The 18882-nt window shown below is 32.4% G+C and overlaps 1 protein-coding gene across 4 annotated transcripts; it reads right to left on the minus strand.

Annotated features, from left to right (window-relative positions):
• Positions 1 to 5025: 5025 nt before the first annotated feature.
• Positions 5026 to 18554, minus strand: LOC129786657 (pyrokinin-1 receptor). Of its 4 annotated transcripts, none has more exons than XM_055821803.1 (5): positions 18215 to 18554; positions 13154 to 14293; positions 8636 to 8853; positions 8062 to 8182; positions 5026 to 6253 (listed from the first exon to the last, which is right to left on the minus strand). In XM_055821803.1, exons 2-5 carry the CDS (start codon positions 14079 to 14081, stop codon positions 5526 to 5528), a joined length of 1995 nt encoding a protein of 664 aa, XP_055677778.1. In that variant the 5' UTR covers positions 14082 to 14293; positions 18215 to 18554; the 3' UTR covers positions 5026 to 5525. The 4 variants fall into 4 exon arrangements, with proteins under 4 accessions (XP_055677778.1, XP_055677781.1, XP_055677780.1 ...); XM_055821806.1 differs by having other exon boundaries at positions 5032 to 6253; positions 13154 to 14269; positions 18263 to 18548; XM_055821805.1 differs by having other exon boundaries at positions 5032 to 6253; positions 13154 to 14269; positions 18365 to 18375.
• Between the last annotated feature and the right edge of the window lie 328 nt (positions 18555 to 18882).

Genomic DNA, 18882 nt, shown 5'->3' on the forward strand with positions numbered 1-18882 from the left:
TATCATACTTTCAGTCGAAACTTTTTCATTGAATTTTATGCAATTGTCGTTATTAAGTTTAATGAATCCACGTAAAGATTTTTTTCCTGCTCTAATTAAAAAAACATAGTTCTTGGAAAATTTCCCGTAAGATGGTTTACTGCGAAAATCCGCTTTTTATCTAAAAAAAAAATCACAAAGACAAAATGTTACATAGACCATTTTGATAGTTTGGATGTACCTATCTTTTCAAGAATTCTCTGGGGATTATGCAAAAGCTTTTTATTCGAGTTTCAGCAAAAAAGAGAGAGAAAAATTTTCTCTTGCATGTCAGAAAAAGGTAGATAACTTCGTTTTTACATGAAATTGTGTCTATTCTTTTTATAAAATGATTAGTTCTAGGGCAAGAATTTCCAACAATAAGATTCTGAATTTTCTCGTACACAATATTATAGTATAGAGTTGCAATTGATTCAACGGACATTCTCAAAATGAAAAGTAAATATTTTATCATAAAATGAAGTTGTTGAGATTTGTACTAAAGCTTCTTTTCTTGCAAATGCGATGCTACATATTTCCTTCAGCATGAGAATTACCTCTTTCAGCTGCAAGAGCAAAAAATTCTAATAAAAACATGATTTTGTTCTTTCCATCCTCTCTGTTGAATTTCACAACCCTTGTGTCACATTCGGTGCGTCAATAACAACACAGTCCTAAAAAGAATTTACATTTTGTAGAGAGAGAGGGAAAAAAGAAGATAGATACTCCTCCAAGTATTTTAATCGTCTTCTTTTTTTGAAAATTATTAAAGTTTTGAGGTATTTTTACTTCAGTAAGACTCAAAAAATTTCTGAAATCAAGAATTCCACAAGAAATATCTTTATTAGGTACCTACCTATAATATATTTAAACGTTTTCGTCTGATATATTCTCACGTGGTTTTCTGTAATATGGTCGGTACACCTATATTTCCTCTTTCAAATGCGGGTGGAAAAGAAACAAATTGTATAAATATTTATAGGGATTTGTTTTCAATTCTTTGAGTTGTTGTTTTAAAAAAATATGTGGAATTTATTCATATCTACTTACACAGAGGGGCGATAAGGATGCCTTATAAATTCCCTCATGGCTGGAAAATGTTTATTATAGAGGAAGAGTCAGGGCTGAATATTGCTGAAATTATTGCTTTCGTTGCTTAATATTGAAAAAGGTTTCTTAAGCTAAATTATTGATAAATCACAAGAAGTGCAGATAATCAGCACGATTGGAGACGCTTAAAGGGGACCATGTCTTCAAAGTACATATTGGCACAGAAGAAGAAGCCAAGAATAATTAAGAAAACATTGATTCCTTTTTCGAATTTTCCAAGCTTTGAGTTTACATAGAAATTAAGTTTGAAATACCTACCTGTGAATGATAGTATAGTGGTTATATTCTAATAACCTTTCTGTACGTTTTTTCTATAAGTTTTTATTACATTACATATTTTAAATTATTTTTCGAGAATTTCTCGTCTTATTTTTGGAAATTATCACAGCAGAAACACATTAGAAATAATTTATTGCATTTAATTTATAAAGAATTTGAAGTAAAATCATAAAAATAATGTGGTTTGTTTCAGAATACAACGATAGATTAAATAAATTTTCATTTAAGGGAGGATTGGGGTAATTTAGTTTATGATTTTCGTGACTAACATAATAGAATAAAATAAATAGAGAATTTTATTTTCAAAATTAAAATATTCTTCAATACCTCGATTTAAGAATTTGTTAAATCCATAAATATGAGAAGAGTTTTTATAAACAAAACTTCCCTCAATTAACCTTCCTACCCTCTCGAAAGCTTTAACAAAGCTTTGGTGTAATTTTACGAATATCCTTTAGTCTCAAAATATGTATTTATGATCAACATTTATGGGAAATTTGGTTGTGATTTTAAATATTGGATTGCTCCATAATGATCCGAATTTATTCTCATACTTATATATTATTTTTTTCTTATGAACAATCAATCCGGAATAATATTGAACAAGACAAATTTTTCAGAAAAGAACAAATCTCGATTTATTTTCTATTTATTTACCTTTTTATTACTTTAATGTGTGGGCCTGGGGTGCAGTGGATAGAGCGCTTGAGTGCGCATCCAAAGGTCGCCGGTTCGAATACAGAACCCGGCAACGCGCCCCATCCGCCAACGTGCAATTAGATCACGTTGATCGGTTGGATCAGGAGATTGATACACTCCTATCCGTAAAATGGCCCACACGTGGTAGTATCTAGCAAGGCCGCCCACTACTTCTCCGCAAGGAGAACAACAACATCATATAGGGTGGCCGGCCCTGTTCCTATATGGGACGTAGCGCCAAAATATTTTTTTTTATTACTTTAATATTTTTTCATCAATTTATTCTTCCTGTACATTAGAGGTCATTGAAAGAAAATTTCTATGATACTGCAAGGCTTCTCAGGAGACATCTGGATTGAGTCAATATGTTCAATTTCGTGGAGCTTTCGTTGTTCCCTGGCATATGTATACATCCACGTGTGTAGGAGGTTGGATGCTTTTCCATTATGGCATTTATTTATTTGAGATTTCCAATTGATATAGGACACACAAAAGGAATTCCCCAGCTCTCTGCTCAATTCCAGCGGCGTGTGTGTATCCATTATCACCGCAATGGAATCTGGGCCATTTCTCTAGGCATTGCATGAATGAAATGATGATTAGTCTTGTGCCCAAATAAAATAACCCACAATATAAATAATTATACAAGTAAAAGAAATGAAGGGGCGGCATACTTGCCACGCGGGGGCTTTCTATTTGTTCTGAGGGGTAGGATGCAATTAAATTTGCTCTGGCTGTTGATGAATTCACCCACCCGTAGTGATAAGGTGTGGATGTTGGATATGGGACACAATGTGAAAAAGAAATTGACAAACTCCGGTGATGGTGTATCACATCAATCTGACACGCAGTTGGGAATTGGGATGGTCCCTTTGATAAATGATAGAGTCCACATCATTTGACATCGTCCTTAATGCCTTCTGCAGGAGAGAATATCTCCATTTGTGTCACTACTATTATGTAGCTGTTTATTTACTGATGCTCAATGCAAAGGATAATACAAATATCCGCGAGTGACGACCTTTTTTCCATTCAGAGTTCATCCGGCTATAGCAGAGCTTAAATTTCACAAACCAAATGAGCTCCAATTCTATGCCATTTTCCAAATTTGTATTCTTTGTTCCGTCTTACCCTTAGGCGGTCTTCTTTTTTCCTTACACTGTGAGTGAATATCAAACTCAACTTAATACCCATAATTTAAATGAAATTGAAGAGGAAGTTTCAATCCACACTGTGTGCGCTTTATCATTTTTTTCCCTCTTCACCAAATGAGCTTTCAGGAGCTTTTCCATCACACTGTGGGTGGGGGAAAATCATCAAATTCTCTGTGATCTCCCCTACTTGAAGACGCTAATCCCCGTGCTTTTTATGACCCTTGATTTTTATTTACTCGCTTTATCGACAATTTAGGTTTCACTGATGAGATATCGCGTTTTAGCTATTTCTTCGCCGTAAATGTGACCCATTGAGTGCCTTTTCTCCCACAATTCGGGAAAGTTTCTTTTAGCTTATAGAAGTGTATAAAATTTCGCACATCTTTGGGAAAACGCATCGAAATGTTATGGCAATCGTGCGTGTATTTGACACGCCTTTATCTCCAATGTAATTGGATTTTCCGATATATGTATTTCTCCACTAACACACACGACAGATGCAATAAATCATCATCCCAGGGTCCAGTAAAAGCGAATGATGTGCACATTAAGGAAAAATCTAATTTACACTGAAAATTGCAAACCCTGACCGAGATTGAGTTTTTCTTTTCATAAACTTGTACTAATGATTCTTCATAGATGCAACCTTAAAGTCAAAATGAAGCAAAAATTATTACATACATATATGTGTTGTACATGTGTTGTTTAAGAAACTTTTTAAATTAATAATCTTGTTGCAGAGTGTAGTGATAAATTGTTGAATAGTGGTGTTACTTTATGCAAAATGCCAATGTGAGTAAAATTTATTAAATTCCTCTCTTTTAATTTGAATAATGTTGCTTACGTTTAATATTCTTGGAAGAGCTTATATATTTTAGGGCAATATAACCAGAAATATTGAAAAATAATGTCGGGAGGGGGGAATGAATAATATTGACAGGAGCTTTTTACATATTGCCTTTTGCTTTTTTAACCGTTGAGAATTTTCCATTACGTTGAAATGGTTCAAATTCTAACTTTAAAAAAAATTCACCAATATTTGTCCCAACCTCTGTTTTCAGCATTAAAAACCATTAAGTTTTACTGCGAATTCATTTTCATTCTATGCGATAAATAAAGATTGCAAATGATAAGGATTATTTATGTCCGAAAACTTTTTCATTTGAATGGAATAAAATAAACTCACAAAACACCGAGTTGCAATCAATTTGAAAGTGCTCCCAACAGAAGTCGATAATTTCGATAATTTTACAAAAATTAATTATATTTCAATAATTTTTAAGACACAAATTCGATTACCTATGTTTTTTTTTAATTTGTGGCTTTTCATCAATTATTGAAAATGAATGAACATGCTGTACGTGATTGATTTAGCATCAAAAGGCTTCAAAGTATGTACCTACAATGTAAATTATACCTACAATTATGTTTCAATTTTAACGATGCAGTTTTACCAAGAACGCAATGAAATTAAAATTGTATTTTATTGACTCGTCCAAAGTAGACAACAAAAGTTATTTCCAACTTTAATTAAATACTTTTAACACAAACTATAAGTGTGGAAATTTGCGGAGCTTTTCTGTGTGCTATCTAATTTCTACATCATTTCCGCTAAAACCCATTTGCGTAGTTTATTGTAAGCTTCTCTGGGGGTACTGACATGATTTTTTAAGCTGCTAGAACATCCCATAATGTGGTCTATAAAAAGACTGAATAAAGCTATGCATCCAAGAAATGTTGCAATTATGGAAAAAAAATGCTCTTTTTTTAGCACAACTATATATTGATTCTTTTATAGAACTTATGTGTACAAATGAAACTATTTTCCTACATACATACACTGTTGACTATTTCTTTTTACTGGTTTAAGATCAATTTGCAAATTATGAGAAATTATGCATAACAATGTTTGATTTCTATAATGAGTTATTTTGTTGAGTATTACAAGATCAATTCATGTATATTGCTATATACATAAATGATGAGCAAAAGGGCTGCACTATAAGGTCTGTAAAAAATACTATTTTATAAAATTCTGGCAGCTTTTTTTTCTTTTAAAAATATTTCTTCTCATAATTCGCATAGGGATCTCTTTTTATGAACATTTCTTTTAAACTCTGTCGGAACTCACTTAGAAAAAAAAATATCACAATGTCTTTGAAAATTGAATTACTGGGTGCAATAATCACATCAATTTTACATCATCATCAATTTTTTTAATGGGGGAATTTAGTACCACTTGCTTGTGGTACTCAACTCCATTTCTCATCTCTTCTCGCGTAGCTTAACTTGCTTCATGTATGCATCGAGTTCCGTCTCCAATGGTTGCACTTCAAATTTCTTGGGAGATCCCTCGGCGGAAGGAAGCTCCTTATTGTCTCCACTTTCTCGTAACATTCCCTCAGTTATCTTCTCCTGACTATCACTAGCACCATCACTCAATTCTAACCCATCATTAGGGCTCTTATGGTAGAAATAGTAGATGTGATTGCAATTCGATGCAGGCGGAAGGTCTTCAGCCGGAAGTGTGGCTTCACATGGGTAGCACTTATCTTTTGGTCTCCATGCGGATTTTCTGTCTGCTGCGAAAAAGACCACGTCACTCCTGTCGAAATCATCGTCATTCAGGGGAGTTTCCCGAATGGCAAATTGTTGGGATACACTGTGGTTACCGCTGCATTGACCATTCATTGGAGACTTGGTACGTGGATGGAAGTTAATCACAGTCTTCTGCTGATAGCTGTGGGTACACAGTGGTAGTGTCTGCGGGGGTTTACTAACCGTCCGATACGGCGAATAATCTTCCGCATTTGACTTCCTCAGGATGTCCAAGGAAATTGGGGGTAAGTATGTATCAGACACTTCGTCACCCAACAAAATCATCGTTCCATTGTTGTGGCTATTTACAGAATAGCCTCTGGACATAGTCACCGAATCGATGGATTGCTTCTGAGTAGAGGAAGAGTAGACACTTTCGTCTCTGAGTGAGTTCCCTGCAAATACAGGAGAGAAAAATCAAATAAAAAGACTGTCTCTTCATTGCATTTCAAAGTGTAAAATGCAGAAATTCCCATTTCCATTCAATTTATTCTATTTTATTGCAAGAGGAAGTGACGCATATGTAGGGGAGGTGGCTCAAATAAAGCTTTCGTATTCAAGCTTTTGTAATTTCTCTTTCTAAAGCATTTTTATATAAATAATAAAAATTGATTTATTAACGTACTTGACATTTCTTTTTTAACGTTTTTTTTATTTTTTTTAAATTAAAATAATTATTTCAGGCCCCCAAAGGGAAATCTGAACTGGCTTAATCGAGGGTATTTATTAGATATCCTAACATCCGCTCTGACTACGACACTATCAGTAACTAATCAAAAACTAAAAATAACTACCTAATAAACTTTGTAAAGAACAGAAATAATTAAATATTTCAGATAACCTTGTAGGGTCGTATTTGTGCAATCTTCCCATATTTACTACAAACAGCTATCTGGAAAATTCAAATGAATCATGGCAAGTTTCCCAGAATATATTATTGGTTTCATAGAAAATACAGGAATATTCTGAGAAATTTATCTTATATTTACATACTACATACATCATTTTAACTAAGGTACGTTATGTAGTAAAATGGAAGATGTTTTTTTGCAGCTTTTTGTTAACATTGAAAGGACAATCCGTGAATTGAATGCATTGCTAATGTGAAATACATGTGTTTGTCTGCAGTTAATATTAAACAAATCATTGAATAGTATTGTTCATTATACTTGTATTGAATTAAATCGAAAATTAACTAACTGATTGCTCTTCTCTAATCTAGAATAATTTAAAATTCAATTATTTCAATATTTGTAAAAGAAGTTCCTTTTCTAAGAAATCTACAGATCCGTAATTAAAATAATATACAAGAGGATTTAAAAGAAATATGTTATTTAGGAATTAAGGACACTTTGTCTATTTATAGAAGAACTTGCCAATTCTTAATTGCTTCTTATAATAGGTAATTTAACCTATTATATTTCCTAATATTAAGAATGTCCTTTAAGTTATTTTTGACACAGATCTGTAAAGACAAATTCTGTGATTTCCAAAGCATCTTCACTTAAGACTTTGTTTGCTCTTTCCCAGCATTTAATGGAATTTCCTCGTTGAACTACCCCGCCTCTCGCACAATTATTCCGACCATGAGTCATGACGAAACTTAGCACGTTTTGAGCTTTTTCCTCAATAAAATGTGCCTCGAGTCATGATTTTTCTTCTACGACCAAACGAATAAAAACTGTGTGAGAAAAAGTCTATAACGACGAAGAAGTGATTGAAGTAAGAAATTGAGGGAAAAAGCTTCCTGCACGTGCTGTCGTTAAGATTTAAATTTTTCTCTGTAGTCCTGGCTTTAGTTTTCTTTTATGTACCTTTGTCTCTATTTTTAGGACATTATAAATTGAGTATCCGCATGATTCCTTTTTTTTTTTTAGGATAAAAGAAGAAAAATCTACTCGTTTATGGCACACCTCTCATGAGATGTGAACACAAATTGAGATTGAGTTGATATTTCCAAAATATGACAAAGAACATGTCAGGCATTATAAGACGTATGTATGTAAGTATAATGTAGAAGTGGCCGGGTCCTGTTGTAAAGGCTCATAAATACGCAATTGAGCATGAAATTTGGATTCATTGGATGTCTCGCTTGTCACTCCCATATTTGTCTACCATACATAAATGTATTTATATACAGGTGATTAGAATGATTTGGGGATTGTATATAGTGCAAAAAGTATTTATATATAGATCTTCTTACCGGAATATTCTGAAGACTCTTGAGCTCCGAAACGTCTTCGCTGATTCCTCGACAGTATTCTGTAGGCCCGCTTCGTATGGTGCCGTTGCCGCCGAAAGCGGCAGACTTTCGCCAAAGTTTCCTGAATAACACAGACTAAAATTGAATTAAGGTATATTCGCCATGCATAAAATATCTACATAGATATCAAATGCGTCAATTGTTTACAAAAATTTAATGGAGATTTAATCATGAATAATTGTCTTTCACAATTGCAACGCCATGGAAAGGAGCTTTTAAGTGAATATGAAGGATGATTGTTCATGGCATACACTGATAGGTTATTCAAAGCTCTAAATTGTAATGCTATTAATTGTGATATTATACCGTGCATTGTGATTATATATATGCTGATTTATGTTGTATGAGCATGAGCTGGCAAAATTTCTAAAACTAATTACGTGGGAACTTAACATATTCCCTAAAATACCAAAAAGCTTATTAATATTTCTTGTGAAAACAAACTACATATACTACATATAACCTACAGGCAATATGGGGGTGGGTGAGAGCGTTTATACAAAAGAGGTCTTACCTTAAATGCCTCACGGAATTTGTTGCTCATGATGTTGTAAAGTAAGGGATTAATGCAGGTTGATAAATAGTATAGAACTCCAGAAATGTACGTCATTATCACATAAATTTTAAGCATAAAAGGATCCAACGATTGCTCGGGTCCCGTCCCATAAATGGCCACAAGACGCTGAGCATGAAATGGTGCCCAGCATATAAAAAATGCCACCACAACAGCCACTGCGGAAGGTAAGAAAAGAAGTCATATATTCGTATATTTCATCGGTAAAAATATAACCTTTTTGCGGTTTTACTCAAAAAAAAAAACTTTTGCGGAGGTTTTCCAATACGAAAATAATATATTGGAGCAATAAATATATTGGAAATGCTCTCCACATGTTTGGGGGCCCTGTATTCGGGTGAGTTGTTGAGCAAAGCCCCATGAGAGCTATTAAAGGTCTTAAAGACACCACCCCCTTGTGTTTCAGTCAGTTAAACATGTAGGCATAATTCAATTTTCCGGATACGAATAGAAGTCAATAAATATTACCTTTTAAATACAACTTATAAATCTCTCTTCCTTAGTGTCAAGCAAGCGAGCCAAAAGTTGTATTTCTTATTATGTACCACAAACTTTTGGGATGGTTGAGGAAGAACAAAAAAATCGAAATGCCAACTTCACGCAGGATGATACATCGATGCCTCTCCGGGGGAAAAGCCTGTCATTTAACTTCCAAACAACATTCCCTCTGCGTGAATTGAATCTTTCTTTCACAGATTGTTCTACACGTCGCTCAGAATATACATATTTGTCTAGAAAATTCCACAAGAGTGGCGGAATTTCATATTCAGAAAGTTTATGTACAAACTTGTAGTTTTTCCCCGAAAAACTTTCATCTGCGTGTGAACTTCTGACAACTTTAATAATTTCAAAAACAAACGGGGAATTAAATTAAAGGGATTATTGTGGACTTATTTAAATGCTAATTAAATAATTTACAGAAATTAAAAGTTGATTAACATTTATTTAATTACTACAATAGACTTATTTTTAACATTAAAATATTACAAAATGTTGTAGCGTATTGAGCTTATTTTGCGAAAGCTCGTATGCTTTAAAAATGATTTCCTTTTAAATCCATTTAATCCTCTTAGGAGCATTCTCTGATTTCTCTTACAACTACCACTGAATTTTCAACAAGGTTCTATTTTATTTTCTTCGACTTTTTTTCACTTCCGGATCTCTGGGGTACTTATTTGCTGATAATCCTGACTTTGTGTTAAATGGATTATTTCCTAAACACGATATCCGGTTTTCTCATGTTTAACGAAATAACTTTCTTTCACTTTCTTGGAATAAATTCTCTTCTATGTACATTTCTCCCTTCTTTGAAGCTTCCTATCTCACACACTTTGCTTGTTTCTGAATGAAATTCGCTAGAATTGTGTATGCCATACATACCTCAAAGTATCGAGAATGAGAAAAATTAAAGATTTTCATGACTTTCGTCTTGATTGCCTTCTTGTTTGTTTCTTCATCCGTCTCGTTCTTATTATTTTCATGGTATTTTTTTTTAAATATATTTCTGTCCACCGTTTTATTTCCCAGAAAGTTATTATTAAATGACATTGTTGGAAATGTAGGTTCCTATATGATAAAATGTTTCCATCGTTACATTTTTTTTATAATAAAAATATAATAAAATCTCATATAGATGCTGCAGAAGTTGAGATTTTGTAACGGTAAAAATGATATATTTCTCACATTCTATACAGAAAGCTTTACCCATTGATGCGACCTATGCTATGTTTAGCTTTTGCATGCAATTCATAGAGCTACAATGTGGAATATATTTAACTATACGTAACCTTTTGATGATTTTTTTATGTGTTGCACCAATTATTTTTATATGTTGCACAAATTATTTAAAAATATATAATAAAACCCATTAATTAATATTTCTTGAACACTTCTATCTAAATGACACCACACATAAAAAATCATCAAAAATAATTAATTAGTGGCGTGAATTTTGTGCAAAAGGGAACACTTTGAATATAAAAAAAATAATTAAAAATTAACTCAATTTGTGTTTAAAATTAAATGATAGGTACCTGCTTTATACCTTTTGATAGATTTCTCATTAAAAATTTATTATAATGCTTTCCCAAATGAAAAGGAAAATTGGAACAAATTAATAACGTTTTATTGTATTTAAAAATCTCTTTGCCTTTTTGTCATTTTAACATGATGGTGCTGAAATACTGCGATTTATTACGTTCATTTGGTTGAACCTATGACGTTTTATTGGAAGATTTTCAAATCATATATTCTGAATTTTAAAAATTATGAATAACTGTGAGCACATATCGTGTATATCACAGTGAATATACATACATACTACATAGAAAAATATGTAAGGAAGAATCTTTACATGTCATCTGATAAATCTGATTTAGATACATTTGACACTGCAATAAATTTGGTATTATGATAATTTGGATTGGATAACTCAAATTTTACATGAAATTTTATATTAATGTCAACCATATAACTAAGAATAAAAAATGATGACATTTAATATTGATTTTATTTGTTCGAAATAAAATCAATATTCCTTTAAAAACTTTTCATGTTTTTTTATGTTTTATTAGTAAGTACTTCTTTTATCTTTATAATTTTAATTTAAAAACTTATTAGTTACTGGCTCATTTAGGCAGTAGTATTTAGGAAACTGAAAAGACATTCATTTAAAATAAATTAAATTTCATCAGAATAGAAATTATCAAAAAGAAATTCGTGGAAAAGGCTCTTTATACAAAAATATTTAAATCATAATTTCACCATTTTCATTATATGTACATGATCATAACATGCGCAAATTACAATATTCATAAATTTACAATTTACAAAGCTGATTACCCAACAATAGAGCATTTGTGAAGGAAATTGGCATCAAAGAAATATTAATTAAGCCTATACCCCCTATAAACCATTCGATTGTTGCACTGATATATAATGAAAATGTTTTAATAAAGTCTCAGCTGGTGAATAAATCTGTCCTATATGTTATAATCTAGTAACAGTGGGTGGGATTAATTAATTATACGTTCCACAACGCATTTATATATTACCCTTGTACTCTCAAAGAAATAACATCGGGGGTTAATCAAATTTTCTATGTAGGAAAATTCAACAGTCATAAGCCACGCTTACACTAAAAGAGCTGCTTGGAAAAAAAGCAATTAATTTTCGCTTATACAATATTGTCATATCTTTCTTTAAAGTATGTATGTAGCTATGTATATTTGCTATATATCCTGTTCAAATGTAATACATAACTTATTGAGATTCATTCCAAGAATTTCTTAAAGACTTTATAAAAAATTTCTTTGTTCTTCTAAACGTACCTTCTTTCAAAGGTTTGTACAATGATATACCTACCTTCAAGCAATATAAAATATTACGATTACTTCTTTAAATTCTATTTCCTGCGTACATTATATTTAATTGCTTTATTACTGTTGAATGCCATTGAATTTAAATTTGTTTTCATTTAACAAAAATAAATGAATTTTCAGTTAAATAATTAAATCAAAAACGTACAAAATAATTGAAATAAATTAATTGCATTACCATTATGGCTTGGTCAACTGAACCACGAAAATATCCACTTTCAGACCTTTTGAGTCAATCAACAACGACGACTTTCCTTTTATCAAATAAATAAATAAATTTTTAGAAAATCAATTGAATTCATGAATAAATGCGAAAATAATATTCACAATTTTTCTTTTTAAAATTTAATCTCTAAAAAGAAAAGTAAAAAAATGTGAGATTTAGTTCTTCTGAGTAAATATTCTTATTGAGATTAAAAAGCATGGATAAATTGTTAACATTCTGTTCAACGTTGATTCTACTTTCTGCAATATTAGACTGTTTTCCTTTTACATATTATGTTGCTTAAATCTTCTTTGAACTCATAAACATAAATGTATCTTTTGAATAGGATGAAGGATGGAAACTTTACCTGCAATCAGTTAATGTAAACTAACAGCTACTTTTACACAAATTAAAAAGTGCAAATGAGAGCAATCAAGGGAAAGATTTTAAGTGCTAACCCGCATACCACATTAAACTCTCACGGGGATTTATTATATACCTACCTATGTAATATGTATTAAATGCGAGTGTGGAAATTATCCATAAAATGTACAATATGATGGAAATAGCAAGTTGACCTCTTAGAGATGAATTATCTAACGCAAGAACGTCCATAATTTTTAATACTGATATCTCATAATTTTTAATACTGCTACTAAGCAGGCAAAAGTCAAGCCCAACGTTTCTTTTCGAAGTTTTTTTTTAATTTTTCTTTTAAAAATTCCCAAACATTGGGTTGTAATCAACGATGACGATCCTTGAAATCAATGAAATTTCAGAAGAAATACTTGAAACAAGGATTTCTTGGTAGCTGAATACGACCCATTTTCCACATATTAAAATACAAATAGATAGTACAAAAGAAGCAAAACTTACCGAGCATTTTAAGTACACGACGTGTGCCCAAATGATTTTGCTGTCTGCACGAATTAATGTGAGCTCGTCTATTCCACTGTGTCCCACCGTCTCCCTTCATCATGTTCGATGTTCGCAGTTTAAGACCAATGAGTAGGTAGAGCACTGTGATGAGGGTCATCGGGGCGAAGAAGAAGAGGAAGGTGGAGAGCTCAAATGAATGTTTTATAATTATCCGCTTGAATCCACACTGATCGATGCCCAGGTGATTAACAATGCCAAATTGGAGGGCTTGCGGGATGGCAAGGGCCAGCGAGAGGAGCCAGATGAAGACAATGAGACGCACGGCACGCGATAGCTTGGACATGGTGTGAGACAGGAAGGGATGGCAAATGGCCACGTAGCGTTCAACAGTGAATGCTGTGATTGTGAGGACGGTAGCATTGGCCGATGTTTCAGCTGCTAAGCCACGGAGAACACAGAAAGCCTCCCCAAAGACATAGGGGTACTTGGACCAAATGTAGTACATTTCCTGCGGGACCCCCGAAATCAGGAGGAGAAAGTCGGAGATGGCAAGGCTGAAGAGGTAATAATTTGTGGCCGTATGCATTGACTTGTTGCGCGAGATCACAATGCACGTGCTAATGTTGCCAACGAGGCCACTAATAAATATCAACAGGTATATTACCGTGATTGGCACCACAATGTACAGGGGATCCCGCTTTGGTCCGAAGATATCAGTGAGATTCACATCCTGATAGTAGTCCGTTTCATTGTCACTCTCATAAGCACCAAGTCCGTCCGTTGTTAAATTCTTAAATGCAAGCGACACCGTAATGTTACCATTGCGGATATTTTCACTAAAAAGTATATGCAAAATATTTTCATCCATCTCGTTGCTATCGTTGTACAATATCTCACAGAATGAAGTCTCAATCGATACGCGCATTACATCACACTCATGTGCTGGGGCATGATTAAGTTTTATACTAAAAAATCATGTAAACAAGTCGTTGATGGTTTGGAAGAGTATATTTTAATTGAAACACTTCTTAAGTAAATAACACTTGTTAATATAACACTGACGGAAGATAATTGAGTTTATATTATATATTGCTGTATACCGCTAAAGACACACTGTATGAGAAAACACGCTAAATACTTAACAATTTGCATATTATATTTTCTTTATTTAAACATTCCATATAGAAGAATTCGTATTCAACAGTTAATTTGTTCTTCTTTTTTTAAAATAAGTATTAAACACATGTGTGCAAATATTTCTAATAAGAATTTTAGAGGATAAATAAAATATAAAAAGCTGTATTTTGTGGAAGAAAATTTCCCGGAAAATGTGCCCTTTTTCACCCAATATATTCAAGAGAAATTTAATGGCAATTTTCAATTACTCAGTGAGCATAAAAGAAGATTATTTTTAGGAGTAAAATATTATTCGCAGTACGAAGAAGAATTTGGGAACTTTTTCCTCTATTTTAGTTCATCAAGAACTTTATACAGTCAGGTATTGATTAACGTCGCATGGGATATACTCTTTCCACTCATTATTTTTAATGGGTGGAAAAAGTATATCCCATGCGACGTTAACCAATACCTGACTGTATTAAAAATGCGATGCGAGTGCTTGGTTATTTCAAAATTTCCAAGAAAAGGATAAGCGAGATGCAAAATAAAACATATCTCATGGAAAAAAGTTTTTTCAGAATATGTACGTGGAACCTATTCAGGATTCTATTGTTTTATTCCTCTATTGAGAGCATATTTATTCAACAAAAGCATTCAATTGATATATCAGTGTATGATTTTCTTTTATAGTTGAATTTATTCAATTTATTAGTTGGTGTTCCACTTCGTGGCCAACACCAAGTATTGTAATCGTCGGAAAAACCGACCACCTCAGATCGGGCTCAAACTTGGTATGAGCACGTTTTAGACATCCCACATTCCAAAAATGGTGGTGGAAAATTTTTGATCCGGCCTGCCGGCCTGCCGGCCGGCCGGTGCGCCAAACTTTGCCTTATAGCTCGAGAACGGTAACAGATAGAGACTTCCGGTTTGAAGTTTTCTATAGAAATGTGGGTGTAAAATTTCATTTTTTCGCATTTTCAAAATCCAAGATGGCCACCATCCGCCATTTTGAACTACTGTCAACCACTTCCCTTATAGATAGAGGTCTGAAATTTTAGTATGTTGTAGAGCTCAGTGAGACGTTTTCATCGATAATTCATACTTGAAAATCGGTCAAGCGGTTTAGCAAATATGGCGGCCTAAAGCAAAAAGTGTTTTTTCGATATATCTCGAGAATGGCTTGACCGATTTTGACCATCTTGGTATCAAATGAAAGGTATTGCGAAGCCCTACAACTGTCTAGAACATTTCAAGTTTCAAAAACATCCGCAAGAGGCGCTAAATTCAAAAACAAAAATTGCCTAACTTTAAGGGGAAATATCTCGGAATCCCCATTAGGCAAATCTTTTAAATTTTGATATGTTGTAGCCTGACTCAATATCTTTCACCAGTCCGAAAATGAAGAAAATCTATGTCGCCGTTTAGAAGATATAGCCATTTGAAAAATTCTTGAATTTGAAAAGTTCTAACAGCCATATCTCCTGCACTGCTTGACCGATTTTGCTCATCTTAGTATCAAATTAAAGGTTTTGTAATTCTCTACAACTTTCTAGAACATCAGAACCCTCTAGAACCACTTCTTCGAGACAAAAAATGCCAAAAACTGTTTTAGTAAAACAAAAAGCCGCCATTTTGTGTTCTGGAGATGACCTTGAAAATTATTGAAATTTATGTCAATTTATAGCCTGTTTTTAATACCTTTCCAAAACTAGTCAAGAAATTTCTGTAGGTCTTATAGAACCAAAGATATGACCATTTTTATCCATCAAATTGCCGAATTTTACAAAAAAAAATTAAATTTGTCTACTAATTTTGCACACAAATAGTATTACAACGCATAAACAAACTTCTACACGTTGTGGAACACCAACTCTTATAAATGGATACGTTATGATTGACTTTTAGAAATATTTTCAATGAATTTTCAATTGAATTTATGTTGAATCAGAAAAAAAAGAAAATTCAATAATTTATTTTGCAAGGCATACAATCAAGCACTTGAACTTGAATTAAAAGTTCAAAGCATCGCATATAGGTAGCGTAAGAACGCTTGATTTTATTATCCGACCAACACTTTGATATGCTTCAATATGAAATAGCAAAGCCATAACTCAAGTTCACATAAATAGAATCTAAATCTAATATTTATGTGGCTTTTCCTGCAGTATGGTTTCAAATGAACAATAATTAATGAAAATGATATTTCACAAAAAAAGGCATTAATTGATTTTTAGCGTTTCAAGATCCCATCTCTCTGCTCGAGGGGTGCGAAGCTTTTACCGATAATTTATACAAAAAATTTCATGCTTGTTCCCTAAGTAAATCATAAAACGCATAAACTCAACATTAAGTATCCCCACCCACCCCCATTCACTTTTATATAATGTGGCAAAATTTTATATATTCAAATTTTCGAAGAGTTATATTTAAAGGAAATGATACCTTATCGTGATTCTGCAGAGCTCATTTATGTATACATTGCCTATGTACATTAAATATTATATAGCGAATGTCTTAATTGTCTTTAAACTTATTTGTGGTTCTAAATTTATGAGAAATTTCACTGAGGCGAATTATTTAATTTGACCATTTTGCTAGCAAACTAACAAATTTCTTTTGTCTTTTTGTACAAATTATTTCGCGCGCAAATTCAATAGAAGCGGATATTTTTCCATCTATATAGATAATTTGAAGACCTTATAAACTTACAATTTTAATTAAAATGCAATAAGCTTTTGCTCGGGTATTTTAAAAGTTCCATTCAGATTAAAAGCTTCAATTTGAAAAACATGAATACCGCATACTATACTTAAGAACTTTACTTTATGGGATATTGCAAAGTGTTGTACATTTTTTTTACAGTTATGATCAAAAAAAAAATAGTTTATTAAGAAATTTTCCGTGAGAAACTCTACAGTACGTCTTCATCATGTTTTTCAGCTTTATTTATGTTCAATCTTGGTTAAGAAGTTTATCTGTTTATAATTATTGAGCAGCCAAGAAGTTTGTTTTTGCCACTAATAAACGCAAACTGACATATTTTACAAAAAGAATAAACTTTGGTAATTAAAATGAGAGGAGCTTTTTGAGATAAAATTAATTTCAAAGATTTTTCATGCAGAATTTTGAACTAAGGCATGATCACCTTATTTTGGAAAATCGGGGACTCTCAAGAGCGATTTTCAAGCCAAAAATTCGAAATTGGCTTGCACTCTTGTTAAATGGCCAAATACTGATAAAAAAATTAATTCAGTACTTTCGATTTAGAGAATAAATTTTTTTGCTCAAAAAAATTATTTGAAATTCTCACATTTTGGCCATTTTGTTCCTGTAGAGTTTCCAATATAAAGTGACCGTCCCTTATTATTAATGAGAGCCGGAATAAACTAAGTTTTTTTTGCATTCTATTCTAATGAATAGAGAAAAATAAAATGAATGATTTTAAAAAAGAAAAAAAACTTTAGATTTTTTTTTCGCAAAATTCACTTTCTAATAAAATTATTCACAAAGTATTAGAAGGTCCATTTAGAACATTCTCATTGAAATAGGGTTCATATTCATATTTTATAGTTCATTTAAAAACCTAATCCTTTTACGAGTATAATGCTGTAAGTTCTGTGTTGTGAATTATGTTCAAGGAAAAAAAAATTATTTTATTCTAGGATTTTAATTTTCTTTTTAATTGAAATAATTCTGTGTAAAAAAAAGCCTTTCATTGCACAATCCTTTTATAAATTTGTACAAAAAATAAATTCAATTCTCAGAAAGCTCGGTGCAGAGAATTTGAATTTTTAAAAACAATTAAAAGAGGAATGTCATAAAATGAACATTTTTGCATTAATTAATTTTTAGTTTGAATAAATTATTGAATACGATTCAATTGATGTGAAATCAATAGGTAGGTTAATTTGAATTTTTTTATCACACAATACGAACTATTATTTTTTTTATTATGCACCAAAAATATATAATCCATTCACAAACTTAGAAATCTCTGTATGAAGCTTTTATCCTTTTACTATGAAACGCATTTTTTATTTAATCACTTTGAACTGCATTGTTCTTTAGGGAAACCATTTTTTTTACTTTTTTTGCAGAGAAACCATTTGATTCACAAAATTCAGTAAAATATTTTTTTTGTCACACACTTTTGTCAGTACTTTCACAGCCTCGTAGTTGAAGATTAATTCGTGGTAAATTCCTGTGGAATACGTTCTGAAATGCTCGTCGGGATGCCATGCGAGAGACGCTCTCTCTCTGTGGCCGGTCTGCTCTGGATAATGTCGCGAAAGATACTGACTCTGCTGTTCGTACCGTTTACAACTCCAGCATATTCTTCAATCACCACGCACACACATTGTGGAAGTTTCACTGAGCGAGCATTTTGCTATGTACCACAATGCTATGTACAAATCGCGAAAGCTTAAATTTAACGGGAAGAACACGCTCGTTGGATGCTCTCTCCTTGTGACACTTTCAATCGGAAAATACATTTTGCACATTGCATTAGAAAAAAAATTTTATACTATTAATTGAATTATTGCCCTGCACATCAATGCCTTTAAGGAAATTCGGAAAATTCAATTTATATTCCACGAATAAAG

Source organism: Lutzomyia longipalpis, chromosome 1, assembly GCF_024334085.1.
Source record: "Lutzomyia longipalpis isolate SR_M1_2022 chromosome 1, ASM2433408v1".
NCBI lineage: Eukaryota > Metazoa > Arthropoda > Insecta > Diptera > Psychodidae > Lutzomyia > Lutzomyia longipalpis.

Coding starts and splice junctions, on each gene's coding strand:
- LOC129786657 (XM_055821803.1), bottom strand. CDS start 14,081: ATGCGCGTATCGATTGAGACTTCATTCTGTGAGATATTGTACAACGAT. Junction 8,854..13,153: donor TCGTGTACTTAAAATGCTCG/GTAAGTTTTGCT, acceptor TACCTTCCGCAG/TGGCTGTTGTGGTGGCATTT. Junction 6,254..8,061: donor AGAGTCTTCAGAATATTCCG/GTAAGAAGATCT, acceptor CTGTATTTGCAG/GGAACTCACTCAGAGACGAA.